At 41.8% G+C, this 25,115-nt stretch overlaps 1 protein-coding gene across 1 annotated transcript; it reads left to right on the top strand.

Moving 5' to 3' along the window:
* The first annotated feature begins 337 nt into the window (after positions 1 to 337).
* LOC144707189 (aconitate hydratase, cytoplasmic-like) lies at positions 338 to 6,934 on the top strand. The gene is made up of 19 exons (XM_078580312.1): positions 338 to 612; positions 710 to 870; positions 963 to 1,055; positions 1,342 to 1,527; positions 1,601 to 1,762; positions 1,960 to 2,104; positions 2,198 to 2,340; positions 2,418 to 2,474; positions 2,643 to 2,722; positions 2,787 to 2,862; positions 3,308 to 3,493; positions 3,583 to 3,650; positions 3,957 to 4,075; positions 4,146 to 4,267; positions 4,921 to 5,019; positions 5,106 to 5,585; positions 6,125 to 6,223; positions 6,307 to 6,549; positions 6,630 to 6,934. Exons 1-19 carry the CDS (start codon positions 507 to 509, stop codon positions 6,702 to 6,704), a joined length of 2,700 nt encoding a protein of 899 aa, XP_078436438.1. The 5' UTR covers positions 338 to 506; the 3' UTR covers positions 6,705 to 6,934.
* Positions 6,935 to 25,115: the final 18,181 nt, after the last annotated feature.

Here is a 25,115-nt window from a genome sequence, read left to right on the forward strand (position 1 = left end):
GCGTCCCTGCACTGATTCCAGACGTCGGACAGGACAATCTTCGTTCCGTCTCGTTCATCGTCCACGTCCCGGACGATCCGGAACTATATTCCCAGTTAGGTCAGTCTTCGCTCCTAATTGTCCAAACTTACCAGTGTTAGTAGATATATAATCTAATCTCTCATCCTCAACCAGATTAGAGATTTTCTAGATTGTTTAGTATATTCTCTAGCTATATCGTTATCCTTAGTTTCCCGAGGAAGATAAGGACAGGGTGGGGGCCATGGAGTTTTCTACCTACTCTATTTTGTCTCTAATCACCGCGAAGTTGGTATAAAATCTACAAATCCTGCAAGATCCGGTGTCAAGATCTTCGAATTCTCCGATCGCGATCGTTTTTCCGCGGCCGCTAAATATCTCCAACCATGTGTTAGCTTCTCGAGTCCTCCGAAATCCGGTCGTTTGCATGGGATCTGGTTTGAACTTGTTCATAATTTGGAATCCTTTCGATTCGCTCTGTAACAGCGATGGAGAAATCGTCGTTCCGGAGGATCCTGACTTCTCTTCCCAAGCCCGGAGGAGGCGAGTACGGGAAGTATTACAGCCTTCCGGCTCTCGATGATTCCAGGATTGGTCTGTTACGGCCCCGGCGCGGTTTTTGTTTTTCAAAAATTGTTTGTTATGTCGTAGATCTGGGAACTTCTTAACGATGGAGCTGATCGTGATGCAGACAGGCTCCCGTACTCGATTAGGATACTGCTGGAATCGGCGATCAGGAACTGCGACGAATTCCAGGTGACCAGCCAGGACGTGGAGAAGATTATCGATTGGGAGAACACGTCTCCCAAATTTGTGGAGATTCCTTTCAAGCCAGCGCGCGTCCTCCTTCAGGTTCTACATCATTTGTCACAAAATAATAAGGTTTTCTGAACAATTCTCTCATTTTTTCTCTCTACCCCTCTCTCTATCAATATCATTCTCAGGACTTCACTGGCGTGCCAGCAGTGGTTGATCTCGCATCCATGAGGGACGCCATGAATAAGCTTGGGAGTGATCCCGCAAAGATAAACCCGCTGGTAAACCGAATTATCTCTTTTTATTTTGATCAGTGTCTGAAGTTTCCTTGAACTGTCAGTGTGACATGTGGAGACTGTTATCTTGAAATTTGCGGAGAAACCAACCAAATGAACATTTAATTTTATCTTCTATTTATGTGCTTCTTATTTTATTTTTTTTGCACTTAATTAGGAATTCTTAGAGAAGTGTGCGCCTAGATTGAGCGTATTCATTGAACTGAGCATACATCTTGAGTTTGTGATTTGTGTTTAAATGAAAACCTCTAAACTCTGCCGTTGGATGCAGGTTCCGGTGGATCTCGTGATCGATCACTCAGTGCAGGTTGATGTGGCTCGATCGGAGAACGCGTTGCAGGCTAACATGGAGCTTGAATTCCATCGCAACAAAGAGAGATTCGCTTTTCTCAAGTGGGGGTCCAACGCATTTCAGAATATGCTCGTGGTGCCACCTGGATCAGGAATTGTTCATCAGGTACTGGATTTCCTTTTTTTGCACAATTTCTTGTTTATCTATGCCATGGTAATTTATTTTTCTTTTTTTTCAGGTGAATTTAGAATATCTTGGCCGTGTTGTTTTTTGCAATGGTGGGCTGCTTTACCCAGATAGCGTGGTGGGCACTGATTCTCACACAACTATGATCGACGGGTTGGGTGTCGCTGGCTGGGGAGTTGGTGGCATAGAAGCCGAAGCTGCAATGCTTGGTCAGGTTGGCGATTTATTTAATTAGCTTAATCGGTAAATGTTATAAAACTGACATCAAAGTAACATAAAGTCGAATATGTTTAGTCCTCTAAAACCACTACACTTGTTGGAATTCAGTACGTTCCAAAAAGTACATTTAAATATTTAGTATCTTATACTTTGGTTTTAACTGAACATTAGGTTTCTTTTGTCTCTATATAGCCGATGAGCATGGTCTTGCCCGGAGTTGTTGGGTTTAAACTATTTGGGAAATTGAAGGATGGGGTGACAGCGACCGATCTGGTCTTGACAGTGACCCAGATTCTTCGTAAGCATGGGGTCGTTGGAAAATTTGTGGAATTTTATGGTACGTGAAAACTATAATATTGTTATGTTTTGTTAAACAAGGTTGTGGAGTACTTGAAAATGATCAGTCTTATTTCACTTTTTCAATAAATAGGTGATGGAATGAAAGAGCTCTCACTTGCGGACCGCGCAACCATTGCTAACATGTCCCCCGAGTATGGGGCCACAATGGGGTTCTTTCCTGTTGACCATGTGACTCTTCAGTACTTGAAACTAACGGGCAGAAGTGATGAGACAGTAAGAAGAATGATTTCCTGGTCTTTGTTTCTCACATTATGGAAACTATAATCGTTGATTGTTGGCGCACAATTCAGGTTTCAATGATTGAGGCTTACCTGAGAGCCAACAATTTATTTGTCGACTACAGCCAGGTAGGGATATAGCCTTGCCTTCAAACTAAGCATTCACGCATTTTTATAAGATCCCCATTCCCTGTCAGGGGTACTGCGGTCATCTGCATTCAGGGTAGTTTCCTCATTATACACGAGTATTTCCATGTTCATGGACTTGGTCTAACCCATGAAGTAATTCTTCCTCAGCCGCAAATCGACAGAGTCTATTCATCTTATCTCGAGCTAAATCTTGAGGAAGTCGAGCCCTGTATTTCAGGGCCCAAAAGGTAAAATAAGCCTCTTGCTAAATAGGTAAAGTAACATGCTTTCTTAAGTCAAAGTTTTCACCAGGCCTCATGACCGGGTCCCGCTGAAGGAAATGAAGAAGGATTGGCGTTCCTGCCTGGACAACAGAGTTGGTTTCAAGGTAGTGCATTTGTAATATTCACAGGGTGATTCATCACTTATGAAATTTTCGGGTTATTGTTACTTTCATAAATATTAAGTATGATATAAATTGGAAAAAAAAATATAATCTTCTGTATTTTAATAAATTGACGTTTCTCTGCTGACACAGAACTTTTCTGTAGGTTTCAAAGTTTTTTTTCAATTTTCTCAAAAGCCACATCATTAGACAAGATTGTGCATAGTTTCTCCTTCTAGTTGGCCATATTAGTACACTGCCTATGCTTTTATTGCACGACTACTGGACCTATGTATACCTTATGCTATATGAGGCTTCTGGGATGATCCACTTTGAGTAATTTTTGGAGAACTATGCTCGTAAATATTTTAAAGACTTAAAAAAAAAATCTTCTAGGGGTGGTGGAAAGAAAGTTATGTTACTGAATCGCTGCCATTTTTACCTGCAGGGGTTTGCAGTGCCAAAGGAGTCTCAAAACAAGGTGGTAGATTTTTCATTCAATGGGACCTCTGTGCAGATTAAACACGGTGATGTTGTCATAGCTGCAATCACTAGTTGCACAAACACGTCGAATCCCAATGTGATGCTGGGAGCTGCCTTAGTTGCCAAAAAGGCTTGTGAATTGGGTCTAGAGGCAAGAACACAACCAAAGCATACTTGTGCTTACATATTCAATCAACTATGTCATCTATTTAAGTCTATGCGTCCATTTTTTATTTGCAGGTAAAACCGTGGATAAAGACCAGTCTGGCGCCTGGTTCTGGGGTGGTGACACAATACCTGGAAAGAAGGTGTGTTGGAAGGAAAAAGGACTATCATGATGCTATGTTTTATTAAACAGGGTTGTGAAGGACTTGAGAATTATTTGTCTTAATTAACGTTTATAATATCCCTCCCATGTTCGTAGCTTTTAAAATGTCTCTAAGGCGTTAAAAAATTCCTTTACCCTATTTCCTCAAACTTTTTTCTCACCGCCATACCATTGTTACAAATCAGTCATTCTTTCAAACCTCCCAGCCCCCCTCAATTTATCCTCTCCTTTATGTCGATGATATCATTTTTCTCAGTCTGCTTAGCCTCTAGTTTGTCCTGTGCAGTGGCCTGCAGAAGTATCTGAATCAGCTTGGATTCCACGTTGTGGGTTATGGCTGCACAACATGCATAGGGAACTCGGGGGATATTCATGAATCGGTTGCAGCTGCAATCTCTGAAAATGGTAACCTTACTTTTAATGCAACACGTACAAAGTTAGGATGTTCAACTCAGACAAATGCTGCTTTTGGCAGATATAGTTGCTGCTGCAGTATTGTCAGGCAACCGAAACTTTGAGGGTCGTGTGCATCCTCTGACGAGGGCTAACTACCTCGCTTCACCGCCATTGGTGGTGGCTTATGCTATTGCGGGAACGGTATGAGCTAACTATTGGCTGACTTCTGAGATACTGAAACAGTAGGGTTGGCAGACGATGATGCATTTGTCGTTGTCATGTTATCATCGTCCTAAGTGTCGTAGTCATTGTCATCCATTGGCGGCTTGGACGAAATGATGATGATGAAACCATCATGGACAATTGGATGATGATGATGACGGTACCGTCTCTGTGGACTCATTGTTTTCATAGTGAGGTAGAGCTCGGGTCAGCGGGTGATGGCTTGTGCATTACTGTCATCATTATCCATGTCTGGGTTTGGATAAATGATGACAATGTAATTGTCATTAATAGTTGGATCGACTAGGACGATGACAATGACAAATCTAGGAAACCAGATGATGATTATAAATCATCATTCATTCACGTAACATCCTCATCGATGCTCAACTTAGGTTGACAGAGGATGTCAGATTCGTCATCATCCCGAAAATCATGTCATCCGCATCAACATCCATGTTTGGGCTTGGACCAATGGTAATGACGATGGCGATTCACCATCAACAATGGATAGCGAAGACATCATCATCATCGTTCACTAATCACAATCATAATTGACTCTGAACCCCTATTGAACACCAAATATTGAACCACAATATGCTGAAATATGTGACAATTAAACGCCCCTGCAGGTGGATATCGACTTTGCGACGGAGCCTCTTGGCACCAGCAAGGATGGCAAAAAAGTTTTCTTCAATGAAATTTGGCCTTCCAACGAAGAGATTGCACAAGTGATGGCCCTTCCAATTATCAGAACCCTTCTGAAAAATCTCTCTGGAAATTTTCATTTACCTCAATTTTTTTTCTTCTTCTTTAGGTGGTGCTGTCTAGTGTTGTACCAGAGATGTTCAAGGGCACATATGAATCCATCACTAAGGGAAATCCCATGTGGAACAATCTCTCTGTCCCTGCTAGCTCTCTCTATTCCTGGGACCCTTCTTCCACATATATTCACGAGCCACCGTATTTTACGGAGATGACCATGTCCCCACCGGGCCCACACTGTGTGAATGACGCGTACTGCTTGCTCAACTTCGGAGACAGCATCACTACAGACCATATTTCCCCTGCTGGAAGCATCCACAAGGACAGCCCAGCGGCTAAGTTCTTGATGGACCGCGGCGTGGACAGAAGGGACTTCAATTCCTATGGCAGCAGACGAGGAAATGACGAGGTCATGGCCAGAGGAACCTTTGCTAATATCCGCATTGTCAATAAGCTCATGAAGGGCGAAGTCGGACCCAAGACGGTCCACATCCCTTCTGGAGAGAAGCTATATGTGTTTGATGCTGCCAAGGTATGTCCACCGACATTTCTTACCGATGATAAGTAGAATGATTTATTTCTTCCTGAAAATATTCTATACAATAATTTTCAACTGAAATGACAGAAGGAACCCGATATAGTTTTATGAAAGGACAAGCATTTCAATACAGATCCAAATCACAACAATATGTTTCTTTGGCCCTATTTTCTGTCAGCAGTTTTAGGATTTATGTTTGGTCATTGGTTTTTTCCTTTTCTATTAGCGAAGATGCTGGAGATCACCATAGATATGAGTCAATAGAAAGAAAGAAATATGTAGGCAGGGCATTGCCTGGGCCCCTCTCCCTGGGAGCTGCATAGCGTAGATGAAGAACCACACAATCTGGTTCTTGATCCCAACATTTGCTATTTATAGAGAAAGGAGAACCCTAAGTCGAGAACATAAAGGCTCATAAAAGCAACATAGTTGCTGAGTCGTCCCCGCTTTTAATCCTCCCAGTTTTTTTTACAAAAAAAAGACGCCCAGTCTTTTCCAACAAAACTGCGGATTGACCTAGTTTTATTATGCAGAAATACATGAGCGAAGGTCATGATACAATCATAATTGCTGGCGCCGAGTACGGAAGCGGAAGTTCTCGTGATTGGGCAGCAAAAGGGCCCATGTTGTTGGTACCTGATTTAATTCACCCGAGTTAAATATTTTTTTCAATTTATACTTTGAACTATTGTTAACCCAACTTTGCTGATGGCAGGGTGTAAAGGCAGTGATAGCGAAGAGCTTTGAGAGAATTCACCGTAGCAATCTGGTGGGGATGGGGATCATCCCCCTTTGCTTTAAGCCTGGGGAGGACGCAGAGGTCTTTGGGCTGACAGGCAACGAGCGGTATACGATTGATCTTCCAAACACCGTTGATATGATACGCCCCGGCCAGGATGTAACAGTGAGAACCAACTGTGGCAAGAACTTTGTCTGTACCGCGCGATTCGACACGGAGGCAAGCGCTCTTCTTGCCTTGTACTTGTCTATCCCTTTTCGACGATTTACGCATCTATGAACTGACTCTTATTTTTGCAGGTGGAGCTTGCATACTTCAACCACGGGGGCATTCTTCCCTATGTGATCAGGAACCTAATCAGTGCAAAGCATTAGATCAAAGGGCACCAAGGAAACAGGTAAGAATAAGTTGGCACACCTTTAAGATTTGGTGTCTCAATATAATCCTCTTAGAGGTTTTATTTGGATGTCCTGTCTGGGATTAGACCCATCTGAGAATGCTTCGATATGAGCAAGATTAGGTTTGAAGTCTTGAGACTGTCTAAACATTTCTCACCCGTGAATTTATTTCTTCACCACATAATGTTATATGAGAATCTGATGCCTCTCTCGCTGCGCAATCAAATAATTTCCCTACTAGAGCATTCAAACTAGATATCAAACAATCAGATTTTTGTAGAAGTGGTAAGAAAGGGGTGGACCCATGGAGAGCACATGAATTTTACTATTTGACATTGATTCTGATATGTTCCTGGTCGAGAATGTTATTGATCCTGGTGTATAACTGATAAGCCTAAAAACGCACGTAATTTTGTCGTTGATTTGACGTTTCGACTTATACAATTAAATTTATAATTTCCCTTAATCAATAAAGATAGAGCATATAGAGCAAGCAAGGGGTCGAACCACAGGGAGGCAACAAATAAAATTTTTTATTCAATTTCGATGAATTAATTCAAAGATGAATTAATTTTGCAATTAATAAATCTTAATTATGCTTAATAATATTCTTTAATTAATCAAAATTAAGTAAGACTTAATTTTGATTTTAAATATTTCGGTCAGAAAATTCAAGATAGGAATATTTTAATTTTAAGATCAGATTAATTCAGATTATTAATTTCCAAATGATTATAAAATTTTAAAATATTTTTTATGAATTAAAATTGAAAATTAAATAATCAAGAAAGGGATTTTTAAAATGGAGTTCAAGATGGATGAATTTTTGAATCAAATTTTATTTTTAGGTTTTTTATATATTAAATTAAATTCTTAAACAATACAAATCAAAATCTAGAGAGAGAAACTAGACAAATTGATCTAGAGAGAGAAAGTAAAGAATTTGGGGAAAAGATGAAATCTGACCCTAAATTAAAAATCCAATGAAGCAGAAATGTTTTAAATTAATGTTGAATTAAGGATAAAAAAATCAGATCTTGAATCCGAATCAAAATGAAGTGCTAATTTCATTCAAAACAAACTTCAAGGGCATGTACATTTCGCCCATGCCTTGGCGTTTTAGAATCGTTCAAGAAGATGATTGAAATACAAATCAGAAACTTACAAATTTGGGTGCAGAAGCAAGATCTGTCGACTTCAAGAACCCCTCCTGTGTCCTTCCTGGCCAAATGCTTGGGGAGAGCCTCCAAAAGTGATTTTCACCCATTTCCAGACCTCCATTTGAAGATCCAACCGGCTGTATAGTAGATGGGGAAAAGACAAACCTACCCTCAAAATTTCAGCCCAATCGGACGTTTAGATCTAAAGATATCAAGGTTTTAGTGAGGATAAATCTGGACTGTTGGATCTTTTATCTCTCTTCAAAAATAAGCATTTTCTGATTGGCCGGCATTATTCTTTCTCGTTTTTCGCTGTCTCGGATTGCGTCCTGACACGTGATTGTCCGCGTCATCAGCGCGCAATCATTGGTGCATAATGCCCTTTTTTGGATGGTTGAGAGAATGCCACGCCGCCTTGTCACAATAAAAAAAGTAAACGAATATATATATAACATATATATTTCTCGTCGAGCAGCAATGTTTGACCAGTCTTACAATAAAAAAGCGGTGAGCTTACCGTTTTAATTTTTTTATTATTTTACGGCGTCGATTTTCCGCGTTCACGCGGAAATCGACACCGTAAAGTGTCGATTCCTAAAAGAAATGTCGGTTAGCGCGTGCATTGCACGCGCTAAAGACTATAAATATATATAAAAACTATTCGTCGCCTTGCGCACCACATAGGTTAATTATGAGCTATGATCGGGTCGTTATGGCATCGCGATTTGCGATGCCATAATGAGCCAATAATGCTCTCTCTCTCTCTCTCTATTCTTATTAAAATAAATACATCCATTATTCGCCCGAATTTTGGGCGAATGACGTGGATGCCCCTTGGTAAATATTTAAATATATTATAAATGCCAAATAAATTAAATATGTATTATTTAAATATGGAAAAATCACTTCTTGGCTATATAATGATCAAAAAATTATATAAAAAATATAGAAAAATTCCAGAAAAATTAGGAAAACCCTTACCAACCTTTAGCCAAATATTTAAGGCCCTGAAAAAAATATTTCTTCACTGAAATGAGGTTAAATTCCATATGAAAATGATAAAAAATCAGTAATAATAGTAAAATCAAAGTGTAAGTGATTTATCTTTATTTTTATATGATAACATGCAAATATAGTCATTAAAACACATAAATATAATGTAAAATTCACTAATTAATCAGGTTAATTTGCAAGTTATCATACCCCCCTACTTAAATCATTGCTAGTCCCTTAGCAATGTACCATTATTTCTTTAGATGACTTCTTCATCCATCAATCCTCATTCATCTGCATGAAGTGTTAGAATTATCAATAACATGCTCAAACGAAACTCTCCTCGACAATTTGGATTTCACCTTGTCAGGAATATGGGTGCCGTCCTCTTTGGTTCTAGGTATATCGTCCGCTTTGAATAAGAGTATCGTTTCTTGATTTAATGCTTTTCACCTTGTCAAGAATATCGTTTCTGTTTCCTTAGAGAATTTTATGAGCCACCAAGTTTTGAAGAATACCTTGCACTTGAGGAAAATTCTTATAGGAATCATAGAGATGATCCTAGGGAAAGCTTGAAGGGTCTTGAGGAAAGGAAAAGTGAATCTTTTGAAAAACCTAATTTTGAATTTCAGGATCCTCTAAATTTTCCTAGATATCAGAAGCCACAATCTCCTATAGCCATAAGTCCAGATATAAGTTCTTCTACCAATATTACGGATGTGAGTAGTAGCTCCCAAATTAATACCGCAACTACTAATATCCCTACTAGGTCAAGCTCTCCAAAAATCAATGACTCACCTATTAGTGCTCCATCCCTGATCATTCTCAACTAGCTCCGGTTGTCCAAATTATGATATCCATGATGTCTCAAATAAAAGATCATATGATGGAGTTCAATGAAAGAATTACAAAAATAAAAAATGACAAATGTCAAGGACCTATAGGAGACATAGTAAGAAAAGACAATAGTGGAGGATTAGTCCAATTAGGAGATAAAGTAGGAGAGCCAACACTCCAAAACCCTCAAATCACATTAGAAAAACCTTTAGGAAAAACTTCTAGGAGAAGGAACTTATATAAGAAGTCGTTGGAACAAAGAGAGTACAAAATTACATGTGAAATTGGAGGAACAAAATTCAAAAATGTCGTTATAGATCTTGGTTCCAATCTGAATATCATACCTTCTTCTATGTTTGTGAGACACCCTATAGGAAAGGTCATTCCCTCTTCTGATGTTGTTTGTTTTGATGATGGAGTTCAGATAGCTTCTAAAGAAAAAATCTCCAATATTTGCATTGATATAGAGGGGTTTCGTTTCAGATCTGATTTTGTGATCCTTGAAGGAAAATAAAACAAAACCCCCTTAGTTCTTGGTAGATCTTTCTTGAAAACAGCTAGAGCTATGATTGATATTGAGGAGGGAGAGGTAATCCTTAGAAAAGAAGATAATATTGTGTCCCTTAGTTTAGATATTTCTAATAGCAAAAGTGTACACTTTGAGGATTATATTCCTAAGGAAGAAACAGTGGTAGATGATTTATCTTCTCAACCTAGATCTTTTCCTAAAACGGTTGATTCATCATCATCATCCATTAGTCCACCTCAAAATTTCTGTAAACCATCGTGCATATCATCTCAAGTGGGATTTTTTGCTTTAAAAATAGTTAATCTCCACTTGAGAAATAATAGGAAAAAATTAAATGATCAAAATAATGAGATGCATGAAAGGTTAGAAAAGTTAAAAATGGAGAATGAATCATTGACTTAAAAGTTTGCTGCCTTGCTAAAGAAGGAAAATAGATGCATAAATGAAAGGAAGATTGCAGATTTTGACATAAGAAGGTAAGAATAAGTTGGCACCCCTTCAAGATTTGGTGTCTCAATATAATCCTCTTAGAAGTTTTATTTGGGTGTCCTTTCTGGGACTAGACCCATCTTAGAATGCTTCCTTATGAGCAAGATTAGGTTTGAAGTCATGAGACTTTCTAAATATTTCTCACTGGTGAATTTATTTCTTCACCTCATAATGTTATATGAGAATCTCGACCAGGAGCATATCAGAATCAATGTCAAATAGTAAAATTCATGTGCTCTCCATGGGTCCACCCCTTTCTTACCACTTCTACAACAATCTGATTGTTTGATATCTAGTTTGAATGCTCCAGTAGGGAGATTTTGATGCATTGACGAGCTGGCCCGAAGCTTGCTCGTATGTTGTGAGGACACTCATAAATTCCTTAATTGATTTTTTAGATCCATTGAGGAAGAGGATGGCATCATATGCAAATAAAGAGTGCGAGAGGATCGGGCAGCCCCTTTTTAAAAAATATGGTTTGATGAGGCCCTGGTCAATCACATATTTGAGCGATCAGCTGAAGACCTCTTCCATCAATATAAAAAGGGCAGGTGAGATAAGATCACCTTGCCGTAGACCTCTCGTGGCTGTGAAGAAGCCAGTGGAGTTTCCATCCATCAGGAGAGAGAAGTGGTTCTCTCTAATACAAGCATCGACACAATCAATGAATGTCATGGTGAACCCAAAGTGATATTCCCAGCATGCGGTATAGAATTCCGCTGAGAATCCATCCGGTCCTCGAGGCTTGTTCCTAGCCAAAGAAAAGACGACCTCCTTGATCTCTGCTTGAGTTGGAAGAGCTATTAGGAGGGCATTTTCTTGGTCGGACATTAGCGAGGGATAGAGGCGAGAAGGCCCCCACTCACAACAGTTCGTTGTGAGGATCGAAGCGAACGATAAAACTCCACTCTTGGTCCTGCTAGCTAGGTGGGGTCTTGATCATACATCTCATAGAGGGTCGTATAATTAGCACGGGCTCTTTGACGGATCAAGGCGTGAAAAAAACGTGTGTTTCTATCACCTTCTCGCAACCATTGGACATGCGATTTCTTGAGATAGAAGATCTCCTGACAATGCATAGCGTCCTCAAGTTGCTCTTGAAGTTGAAGCTGGTGCTCTCCCACGTTGTCTGTCCAAACATCTTGCAACTATCGATCGGCAACAGCTAGTTCCTTCTTAAGTGTTTCTACCGTTGCGTGGACACCGAAGACATTTTGATTCCACCATTTTAGGTGGAACTTGAGATTCCTTAGTCGATAACTGAAGTTCTCCATAGGTGATGTTGAGATCGTTCAATGCCAATGGTTGTGTACAAAATGATAAAAGTCGTTATGCTCTAAACACATGGTTTGGAAGCAAAATGGGGGACGACAGACTCAGGTACTCGAGTCTTGGAAAATGAGGATTGGTGAATGGTCCGAGTAACATCTCGGTAGGATCTCAATCGTGATGGTGCAATGCATCAGTGCAGTGCTCTTCGTAAAATGACAGTCAATCTGTTCATACATGCACACATCTGCTTGACGCCCATTACACCAAGTCCACTTTGACCCCCATGGTAGGAGGCTCCACAAGTGATGGTGCAATGCTTGCATAGCCCGTGACCTAGGTGGGTGGCCTCGCTGGCATTCTCTAACTGCTCGCATGCAATTGAAATCCCCAGCTAGAAACCAAGGGAGATCAACAAGCCTAGAGTGGGAATGGATATGTGAGGCGAGTTCCTCCTAGAAGGCCTCCCGTAGTAGGTGTCTATATAAGGCATAGACTATGATAAGTATGTAGAGCTTTGGGGAGTACGATACGTCAAAAGTGGCGTACTGGGTCCCTTCAACCAGTAGTTCCAATGAATAATTCCTCTTCCAAAAAAGTCAGAGCTTATTCGAAGAGTGACAATAAACATGATCCATTTCGAGTTTCCTCGCAATGGAGTGGGAGTTATTCGATATAGCTATCGGCTCAATAAGTCCAACTATTCCTAAGTTATACTTCTTGATTAGGGAGAGGAGATGTGATTGGGTTAGAGGGTTGTCGATCCCTCTACAATTACAAACAAGACTTGGAAGCATAAAGCTATCGGCTCGCATGACGTACCCTCGATCTAGTGTTATAGATGCGATGCGTGTAAGGAGCATCCGAGTGATACTCTAATGGGGTGTCGATGTCTGATTCCTCGGAAATGGAGGCATCATCTTCCTCCCCTCTTGTGGAAGCGTGGTGGCTAGTAACCTCACAAGTATCCTTCGAACTAGGGAATGGTGCTTGACAGTTAGTCAAGCGGTCATGCTCTAAAGGAATATGTGATGTGTGGAGGTCGAGCAAGCAGGTGTGTATATCAGGTGGTGGGTGAGTGCGGCTAGGGTGGGCCGTTAGGCTAGGAATGGGTGAAGAGCAAGGTAGGGGAGGGGTGGTTCCAAGGGAGGAGGGCAAGGGGATGGTAGAGTAGGGGTAGAGGAGGTAGGTGGAGGGGAGCGAGTGGGCGGGGATGGTGGGGAAGGCGGGCATGGTGGGGAAACGTGGAGGAGAGAGGGTAGGTGGGGATGGTGGGGAAGGTGCTAGGGGGGGTGTGGAAGGGGGGTGGAATGATGGGAGGAGACTACGAGAAGGCGATGTAGGTTGGGGGACTGGGGAGGGACGCGTAGAAGGATGGGGGGATGGTACATTAGAATGGATATGTTCGACTTCTGTGCAATCTCCATCATCTCTCCCAAGCCCATCTAATAAGGCAAAGGTATTTGAGATAAGTGGGGGACTTATCTCCTTACCTTTGCCCGATCGAGTACTAATAGTAGGGGCCCCTGGAGTTAGGTTTGGAGGGCACTTATTAGCGCCTTTCTTCACCCACTTTGAGACGAGCGGGCCAGGCTTGGCCTGGCCCGCTTAGCCGACATAGAATCTCGCGGGGGCGGGACACTAGGTACACCTTGCGATACGGAGGTGGGACCCCAGGGTATGGTGACGGTCATGGGTAGTGGGTTTTGCCGCTAGTATATAATCGTTGTACGGCAAAGGGGGAAGGTACTCCTCCATGGGGGTTGAGATGGTTGATGACGCCTTTTGGCAGCACGTATGAAGGGTATGGCCAAGGAGGGTACAATGTGTACAGAAATGTGGAAGGTTCTCATACACGACGGGCTGGCATATCAACTCGTCTTCATTTCGAATGAGTATCATGCGGTGAATGGGTTCAAGGAGATCTATCTTGCCACATACCAGTGCATATCCGGGGTGATTGAACAAATGTATGTCTTTATCAAGACGTATAAATGTTCCAAATGCACCATTTAAAGATTCGAGAGCAGTGGGTGTGACGAGATGTGGCCGCAGCCCTAGGAAACCTATCCATACCGACACGGAGTGAGGACTGTGCTCTCGGGTGGTACTCGTCTGTTCGGCCGTCCAGCGATAGGTGTGCATGGTGGAGCCACTGATCGTCCACGTATTTTGACTCCAATCCTTCCTAAAGTCAGCTTCCAATTGTAAGCGAATGAAGACACTCCGATGGTTGCGTGCACCAATAACCACCGATCCGAGGAAATTCCCTAGTGCTAAGTAAACCCTCATGATATCGTCAATAAGTGGGTGTTTCATAGCAAATCTCCCTGTCAATGTGTAGGCAAACGGTATTGCCATCCTCGATACCTCCTCTTTGGAAATGGCTACTACTCGCATCCCCTCCGAGTCAATGTAACCCTGTTTGGGGGTCGTGTCATCATAAAGTGGTGGACACATGGGTTTGGGGAGGGGTTGAGTGGTAGCCGTGTGTGTAGTGCCCATCACTTTTGCGGCCCAGGTCATCGGCGGTGGTTGTCCAGGTAGTGCCGTATCATGTGTAGGGCTGGTATGGATGGCAGCATCCAGGTTGATCAAGGCTACTCGGTTTGAGTCTCGGGACACTGCCAAGTCAATTCGACTACGGATGCTATTGTCGACTTGGGTATAGTCACCCAAGGGGACTCTTTCACTATCAGTCGAGTCGTGTGTGGCTGACAGATAGCTCGTTGTCGTCGTAGGCCGACTCTCACACACCCGTCCGCTTCTTGTACCTCTAGCAGTTTCCCCTGTAACGCAAAGCATTATCTAAGCATCATCTTCTCTTGACGAGGGAGACTACGACTCCATCACGTTGTTTCTCCCACTCCCCCATGTAGATCATCTCTTGTAGGTCTGTTCGACTTGTTCTATAGGTTGCCAAGAGTGTGGTGAATAGATCCTGCATAGTGTGTTGCTCCGTTATCCTCCATTGTGTCTTCGAGAGCATCCTCCTTGTTCTCTCGTACCACTGATCTCTCTCTCTCTCTCTCTCTCTCTTCGTGTGGCTATACCCACCATTATGGAGTTTGCCTCCTGATGGTCTTTGCACCTCACCAGGCCACTGGGCATGGGTTGAGCAACCTGAGACTCATGCCAGCCTGGGGCCTCCTTGTGACTCCCACGCCACCTAAACTTTACTATTGTCTGGCCTGGGTGCCTTCCCACCTGATACCCTGGCCTCTGCGATCCCTCGGTCCTTATGTAGCTCTCATGATCATGTGGCCAATAATGTTGTCTCAAGTCGCTCTCGGCCAATGGGTGTCGTCCTAGCTCCCCCCTCATATCAGACCATGCGTCGAAGCATCATCTGTAGCTACCCCTTTGTGGGATCTTGGCATGCATGCCATCCTCACCCTGTTGGCGCATTCTCCTAAAGCCAGAACCACCACGAAGGCAGAGTAGAAGACTGCAGGACGGGTAGAGACCATCATTACATGAGCAGATGATGATCTCATTGTAGATTTGCTCTGGATTCAGAGACTAGGCGGAGGAGGTGTGGGGGAATTTGGGTTATTTTGTACAGATGTTGTTTCAGGGTCTCGCCTGAAATAGGGCTCGGGGGATTTGGATGCATCATGGCCTTCTGTCCAGTAACTTGATAAGTATTTGATTGTTCCCTAAGGCTCTTCCCCTTTCGACATGGGCATCGCTATTGCTGGGGGCCCAGGATTTGTATCTGTCTGTGTTGATCTTCATATCCTTCTGCTTTTCCGCTTCTCGAGGAAATCAGCTATGAGTTGCAAACTCTTGATCTCAGAATTTGCCATATGCAGAGATTCTCGGGGCCTTCCCCTTCTTCTCCACTCTCTCCTCAATCCCTCTCCATGCCCGATGCAATTGGAACAACGTCACAACAATGGTGGAGGTAGAACGGGGCTCGTCAAAGAGAAGGAGGAGATTTGATGCGGCGATGATCACGTGGATACATATAGAGGCTGCACATGTGAGCACCGCCTTGTCTCACTATGGGATCCAGGAAATCATAGATGCAGTTCGTGGAAAGGTACTTTGTTTAATAGTTATTATGATGAAGTTTGATTCACAAGTCTTCTATTATGTGTCGTTTTAATTTCTTCATCCAGATCTTGGTCTGTAGAACCCAACAATCTTTACGACACCACTACAACATAAGTTGCACTTGAACTTTTGTCATACAAGAGATGTGTAGTACCTTAACACAGTACATGTGTTAAGGCATGATCGTTTCTGTTTCTTATATGTGCTTATATCATTAGACTCATCTTTTGTGGACATGAATAAGAAATCTGGCCACGTGAAGACTCATGTGTTTCATCCTATCCGTTTGAAGTATTATGAAATGAGTGCAGATGCACGGTGGAACATCATTATGATATAGAAAGAAAGTGGCACTTACTATTCACAAAGAGTGCCATAAGTTTAGAAGTACACCTTCCCTGTTTTTATTTTAGTCCACAAATATTTGACCCAATTTGTTACCAGGCTAACCCTATTTCACCCAAGATCAAAAAAATAACAGATTGTTATCATAATCCAATCCATCAGATTTATCACCATTAATAAGAATAGGATGCGGTACTAGTAAAAGAAAAAGGACAACTTTTAAGCGGACATGTGGTATATATCTATTTTCATCTATGGAATAGTGTCACATGGTCAAATCTTGAACTTGGAACAATGCTGGATTCCGGCATGTACCAACCTCAGTGCTTGGAGCAGAACACTGAGCATCCTTAATCTCTTGCGACGAAAGGGACTAGAGAAGAGGGTGGGGACGCAGCTCCATCGGGGAATAGTATAATTGCATTGATATCATCAAGGGGTTACATCATGATCATGAACATTACATGGGAGAAAACGAGCAAAGATACCAAGTAACAAGTTGTGGCATCGTGGGCCTTGGTAGTGTCGCCTCTGGCGCCTTGAGGCCCGTCACTTCGTGTGTTTGTGCCTACTAGTCATGCCGCTACATGTGTATCCCGAGGTCATGCGCCACGCACCCGTGGGCATGGCGATCACACACCATCCCAGCCTTGATGATGACACACGCCACCAGCAACGACGCTGACACCTATCGCGTGCAAGCTATGCACAACTGCCGCATTTGGCGCCTCAACCTAGGTGCAACGTGCCCACTGCTACCTCGGGGGTGCTACGCGCTGGCATCATCTCGGCGCTCTCTATGCACCAATGCCTTAGTCTCATGGTGGAATGTCTCCCACTCTACACCCCGCACACGCAATGCATGCAGCGCGCTCGTGAACCCGCATGGCTCACCTGCACAACTCTACATATCGTATTGCGGCACAATCGTACAACCTGCGCGTCCTGTGCACGTGCGCGGTGCTTGGTGCCCATGCACGCTCTTGACGGTTTGCACGGCCATCACGTGCAGGCCTCCCTTGGTCTGCCACGCGTATGCGCCGACGGGCACGCACACCATAAGGGTGGTGCCATAAAAGATCAGGTTTGAGCATCACCGTCCATAGTTCATGTGGTGGCATCACACTTGAAGGACTCAGTCTCCAAATCTTGAGTCCAACACACGGGCATGTCCCACAGTTAGCATGCAGGCCTTTGTGCAGGGAGGCATCATATTTTAGGGGCTTACAAATGGGAGTAGAGCATTAGGAGATGGGTAGGGATGTATACATGTCAGTAATCCTATTGTGCTGAGCCCAAATCCAGAAGTGTGTATTCCATATCATCATTAATGCTACAAAATATCAATGGTCTAGGCTACAAATACATTCTCCCTTAAGAATAAATTCAGAAAGAAAATTTAATACCGGGAAAGATGTCATTTCCAAAACTCTTCTCCCAAGGTTTCATTATCCATGGAGGAGGGTTAAATCATTTATCCATGATAATTCTTTGGTCTTGATCTCCGCTCAAATATTAGCAGATGGATGGAAATAATCCACGAGTGCTATTCCAAACCACTTCAATGTGGTTCTTAGTATTACCTTAAACTCTTTAATGTTTCATCCAATATCCCAATTCCAAAATGTTTCTATATATCTCTCATTTTTAATCCATCCAAATAGTTCTTCATTTCCACGATGATAATTCACATAGATAAAATACAAATTTGAATAAATACAAGTTAGTTATATAATTTAATTAATTTCAATGCACATGGTTTTACATCAGCCTTTGTATCTAATGGTATGAGAGAAAGACTGAGAGGGAATGAATATCATCCACATTACCGTCCATGATTTTAACATCCAAATCTTCCAGGTTGGGCAATCCCATTTGGGGTTTTCAGTATGAAGAATCAACATGATAAATGAGAGAGATAGAGTTGAATATAAATACTCTGTGTGAAATATATATAATATATAGAGAGATAAAGATATATATATATACATATATATGTTAATTGTATTTTTGTGTGAGAGAGGAAGAGTGTGTGTGTGTGCTTGAGAGATAGTACATGTGTGAGAGAGAGATAGAGGGAGAAAGGGTGAGAGGGAAAGGAAAAGATAATAGGTCCATCACCTGTTCAACATTACCATTAATAAGAATGCTAGATATCAAGGCACATTGATGGGATGTAACCACCTTATTACAGGTCAGACATCTGATTTTGACGAGATGTCTGAACTGTACGAAACTAAATGAGGGAGAGATAGAGTCAGACAGATACATTGTGTGCTATATATAAAGAGATAGGTAGATATAATATGTGTATTTGTAAGAAAGTGAGAAAGTGTGTGCCTGAAAGAAGAGAGATACTATGTGTTTTTGTGTGAGAGAGGAAGATATAATGTGTTTGTGTGTGTTTTGAAAGAGATAGTTCATATATAAGAGAGATAGTTCATATATAAGAGAGATAGTTCATATATGAGAGAGATAGTTCATTGATGGAATGCAAAACCAGTTTTTTAATTTCCGTTTCCCAAGTGTTTGGCCAAAATTGCACATTCTCTCTGCACAACGCCTTATGATGTGAATTTCTGAGGTGTTCGATCTGCGGTAAAAAAATCAAACCAGACTGCGCATCGTACTGTTTTCACACTGGTCGCACAAAAGAACTTTCGTACACTGATGTTGTTTCTTTGCTATGCCTATGAGTGTACTTGTGGGCCTCATCAAGGATAGGTCAGTTCCTAGTGCTTCCCCCCTAGTTGAAGATAAATGGGATGAAATTTGTAGCCTTATGAACCAGAGCTATTTTGAAGGAGGCTCAAACCTTTCCTATTTTTGTCTTCCTTTTTATGTTGGATTTTTTTATAAGAGATCCTCAATGTCCAGAAGTAAACTATTTTTGTCACAATTAATAAAAAAACAATTATAATCGTTTCATGCATGAATGATGATTTTTTATTAGAAATCTATGTCAGATGTTTTTAAAAAACATATTTAAGGCCATAATATAGTTATATGCATGCATAAATTTTGGTTGGTCATGTAACCCAATAACTCCTGATCATTTTCACACTCAGATCACGTCTAATCCACTTCTTACTTTTTGGTGATATAAATTAACAAAATGTTATATTCCATCAAATGCAACTTGCTGAGAATGCAGCTTGGTGTAGGCCCTCAAATTTTTGGTTTGATGCGTGAAAAATAGCTAATGTAAACAATTTATTTAATCGATTTGTTTTGGTCATCTTTCTAGGGTGATATACCAAGTTGTGGTGGAGGGGTATCCAGTATAGAATGTAGTGTGTCCAAAAGGACTCATCAAAATTATGACATGATGGAAATGGGTGTCCCATGATATCGATTTGATTTTGTGAAATACTTGGGTACTTAGTTGGCAGATAAGAGGTTCCTCACTTTGACAAAGTGACTTTATTTGTAGAGAGTAGGAAATCACCGGTACAGTGTCCCAAGTAATCGCAAGGGCTCAAGCAGTCAGACAGGGGTGAGAGGTGGACTTAAATATTGGTGTATAGTAAAAACATTGGCATGTGATTTTATGTCTTTACTCATGTCAGTGATTACTTATAAATTATAATGTTACATGGATGTATATTACATCACATTTATGTGTTTTAATTGCCGTATTTGCATGTTATCATATATAAATGGAGATAAATGACATACACTTTGATTTTATTATTGTTTCTAATTTCACTATTTTTACATGATTTTATTTTAGTATTTTTTACAAGGCTTAAAATACTTGGATAAAGAATGGTAAGCATTTTACTAATTTCTGGAATTTTCCATATTTGTTTATAACTTTCTGACCATTATTTAGCCAGGAAATAAATTTTAAAATTGTAATAATATTTTTTAAATAATTTATTTAGTATTTTAAGTAATTTTTCTATGAATTTTTGTGGTATCCACATCATTCGCCCAAAATTCGGGCGAATGAGTGGATGGATTCTTTTTGAAAAAATCAAAAGAGCGTTATTGGCACAATGCGCAATGTCATAATAAGCAAATGATTATGACAAAAGGAATGTGATGGTTGACAAGGCAAAAGATATGATTTGGTTTTTATTTTATTTTTTTGAGTTAAACTTTGTGTGAAATAAATGCACGCAGAGAATTGATCTTTATGTGCATTTATTAAACGAGAATATACCTCGTACAATCGACTATCCGCATGCATTGATTGCATGCGGCTACCGACACACGTGCATTAATCATAAAAAGAAGGTTTTCTGCTGTATTTATAACACACTGAAGTCAATTTGCTGCATGCATTAAATGCACACGGAAATTGACTCTGCGTGTTATAAATTCTAACGAAATGTAGCTTTTGTCTTTTATTTTTTGAAAAAAAAAGAGGGCGACGTGGTGCATTCTCCACTGCGTAAATGAAGCATCATTCTCCAATGATTGCAGCCAGAGGAAGCGCACAACGACGTGTCAGAACGAGATCCGAGGATGGCAAAAACAATGAAAAATGCATCAGCCAATAAGAAAACTCTGTTTTTTTTTAAATAATGAAATGACCCGATGGTTGAGATTAAACACCAGTAAAATGGCGATATCGTGAGATCTGGCCACCCATTTGAGCTGAAATTTTGAGGGCATGTTTATCTTTTCCCCCTCTACAATCCATACATTAGATTTTTAAATAGATGTCAGAACAAACGTAAAATTTACTTTTTGAAGCTCTTCCCAAGGATGTGGCCAGGAAGTACACATGAGTTGCTTTGGAAGATGACAGATCCTGATTCAAAATAAAAATTATTCTAATTTTTATTTTGAACCTCTTGAAAGATTCTAAGACGCCATGGCATGCGCGAAATGTACATGCCCATGAAGTTGATTTTAAATGAAATTAGCATTGCATTTTGATTTAATTCAAGATCTGATTTTAAATCTTTAATTCTTCATTGATTTGGATCCATTCTGCATCTTTAGATCTTTAGATTATAGTCAAATTTCACTTTTTTGCCAAATTCTTCCACTTTCTCTCTCTAGGTTAGATCTCCTATTTTCTCTCTCCAAATTTCAGAAATGATTGTTTAGAAATTCAATTAAACATCTAAAATAACTAAATCTAAAATTTGATAAAATAATCGTTCATCTTCAAGTTCAATTTGTGAAATTCCTTTTGTGCTTATTAATTCTAAATTTTAATGCATAAATTTTTTTTTGATAAATCACCTTGATTTGAAGATTGGAAATCCAAACTGGTCTGATAAACTAATCAATATTATCCTATCCAAAGTGTCTTGACCAAAAAATTTAAAATTAAAATTAAGTTTCTACTTAATTTTGATTAATTATAAACATAATTAAAGTCTATTAAATACAAAATGAATTCATTTTGAATTAAGTAGAAATTTGGATAAAAATTCTTGTTTAGTGCCTCCCAGTGGTTCAACTTCTTGCTTACTCTATATGTAGTATTTAATGATTAAGGGATATTATAAATTTTATTGCATAAGTCTAAAAGCTCAAATAACGACGTATTTACACACCAATTTTGGGCTTATCAGTCAGGCTAAAAGAACTAGTATGAGTGACCGTAGTAAGTTTTAAAGAGTCTGTCAAGAACCCCATGTCAGGGAATTATTTGAGTAAAAAAAGGATTTCTTAAACACCAACCAATGATCATATGAAAAACATCATTTACTTAAACAAGATTACCAAGAGGCATCTCAATTCAATATGAGGGTTTCCACAATGGTGTGGAATCTTGAATCATTAACAATCCCATCCTACAACTCTGCCATGCTGTCCGAGCATGGCATTTATATATTTGACAATTCTAGCAGTGAAGGATGAATTTGAGGCACTTTTCAAGGTTTTTGAGTGCCCCGTCTGTGGAGAGTCTTAGACTACATGAATCTGAAGAAGTTCAAATTACAAATTCACATGAACTCATATCTATAAAAAAAAATACATTTATAAATAAAGCCTGAGCTAGATGACACAAGCACATACGGGATATTATGTCCTACCAGCTGCTCATGCAAGTTGAATACAAAAGAGAGATACTCAACAGCTAGAGATGCTCATACGGATGAATAGATATGTTTCCCCATGATATGCTCGTATGATGAGGTATTATGGAAGAATGCTCTCTCATTGAATTAAAATAATGTGATGGCCAAATCACATGGAAGATCACTTTTTTATTTCCTTTTTCTTCTTCTTTCTCCTCCCATTAATACAGTGATACTACATCATGTAGGGTGCATAGACATACTACACTATGTAACAAATTATGAAGTAAATGAGTTATTGAAGGCATGAGTTTACGATAGTGAGCAGATGAGTTTACGTGCATGCAGTAGACAGGACAGTAATTTTGTTTGTGGATGAGAAAAATAGTCCACTCTCAGATTTCGGACAAATGACAAGGTGAAGAATTGTGAGGGGGACTTCGAACATGATGATTTTTTTCATTCATGGACAAAATAACCGTCCTGTTTGGGGCATTGGACAGAACAGTTTCTGCATCCTGTCGGAGTCAAGTATCCCCCAGATAGCTCCATATTAGGTGGCCCAGTACTGACGCACAATCGACATACACACTACTACGTCCTGAAGGTGGGATTGGATGAGAATATCTTGGATGGGATTGGAAAAATAGTCCAGTCTCAGAGTTCGGACAAATGACAGGGTGAAGAATTGTCAGGGGGACTTTGAACATGATGATTTTTTCATCCATGGACAAAATCACCGTCCTGTCTGGGACCTTGGACAGAACAGTTTCTGCATCCAGCCGGAATCAAGTATCCCCCTCAGAGCTCCACATTAGGTGGCCTTGTACTGACGCACGATCGACATACACACTGCTATGTCCTGGAGGTGGGATAGGATGTGGGCGATAATAGTAGGGGTGGGACAAACTCTGGACGAGACGATTAAGAGATATATATATATATAGAGAGAGAGAGAGAGGTAGGGAGGGAGGGAGAGAGGCAGAGAGAGAGGGAGAGAGAGAAAGTTATTGAATGAGAGAGAGAGAGGGAGAGAGAGAGAGTTATTGAATGAGAGAGAGAGAGAGGGAGGGAGAGAGAGTGAGAGAGAAAGAGAGATGGAGAGAGAGAGGGAGAGAGAGGGAGAGAGTGAAAGTCAGAGAGGAGAGTCAGAGGGAGGGTTATTGAAAGAGAGAGAGAGGGAGGGAGGGAGAGAAAGAGAGGGATAGAGTGAGAGAGAAAGAGAGAGGGAGAGAGTGTGAGATACAGAGAGATTGAGAGAGAGGGAGAGAGAGAGTTATTGAAAGAGATAGAGAGGGAGAGAGATATATATATTGAGAGAGAGGGAGAGAGAGTGAGAGGGAGATATGGAGAGAGAGGGAGAGAGAGAGAGAGATGGAGAGAGAGAGCGATGGCGCACACCATCAAGGATTGTCAACAACATCACCTGCGCTGCACGCCATCGACGTTGAACACCGGGGAAGACGCTTGAGTTATAATTTCTGTTTTTTTTCATCTCTCTCTCTCTCTCTCTCGTGTTTTTGCATTTCCCCCCTCGCATCGTCGTGGTTTTTCCTGTTCGTGGCGAGTTTCATTCGTCCACCATCTAACCGTCAAGGGGGAGGGGCCTTCCCTTGACCCTCTTCCCCTTGTCTCTCTCCCTTTCTTTCCTCATTTCCTTCATTTCCCCCTTTTTTTCTTATGTTCTTTCTTTGTTTGTAATGGGGGGAGCCCATTTATTAGGGCACCCCTAATGGACTCCCTTCATGGCCCACTAGGGGCCCATCCCTTCCCCCTTTATAAGGGAAAGGGTGGGGACACTAATCCCTTGGTCCAGAAGAAAAAAAAAAGGAATCCCATTGATTGCGCGTTCTGGTCTCATCCTTTAGAAAAGAAAAAAAGGAAAGGAAAGAAAAGAGAAAAAAAAAAGAAAGAGAGAGGGAGAGGGATGGCGGAACGGAACAGGGTAGGCCAACTAACGCCCGTTCCATTTCGCCGCACCCGTTCCTAGGGTTCCCATTCTGGCAAAGCCCCGCTGCGGGAACCCTAGGCGGACGCGGCCGAGCCCCCTGGTCACCGTCCCACGATGCCCGGGACTCCCGCGGAAACTCCCGGTGAACGCCGCCGCAGCCGTCGGGTACTAGGCCGCCGATGCTGCACCGCTCAGTGACCCCCGCCGGGCACCGTCGTCAGGGCCGGCGCCTCCGCATCGGGGGACGCCGCAGGGACCCTTGGTACGCTCTCCGAGATGCTTCTGGGGCCTCCCGACGTCCGTCCGCCGATCGGCGATGCTCGAAGGCCTCTGCCCGAGGGCCACCGATCCGCGAACGACCACACTGCCGCCTAGAGCTGTCGGCACCCCACTGTGCAACCATCGGAGGCTGCAGCCACCACGCCCAGCGCATCTGCCGGGTGCCTCTGTCTGGCATCGCCGCTGCGCTCTGCCCCTTCGCTGGGCACCGCCGGCGTGCCTCACCCCACAGATAGTGCCGCTGTGGCTCGTGCCTCCGCTGGGCGTTGCCCTCGCCTAGCGCCTCCATCGAACTCCGCCGGACTCTACCGCGGCCGCTGTGACGCCCTTGGGTTGATGCCCAAACATTGCCGTCCCACGACACCCCGAAGGGCATCGTCCTGGGATTGCCATTCCTTGCCGCCCCGAGGGTCGTCACCCCGAGCGACGCTTGTGCTCCACGTTTCTTCCTTTCCTTAGACTGCTCTTGTGCCAAATCGCCAGTCGAGC

Source organism: Wolffia australiana, chromosome 8 (assembly GCF_029677425.1).
Source record: "Wolffia australiana isolate 7733 chromosome 8, ASM2967742v1".
NCBI lineage: Eukaryota > Viridiplantae > Streptophyta > Magnoliopsida > Alismatales > Araceae > Wolffia > Wolffia australiana.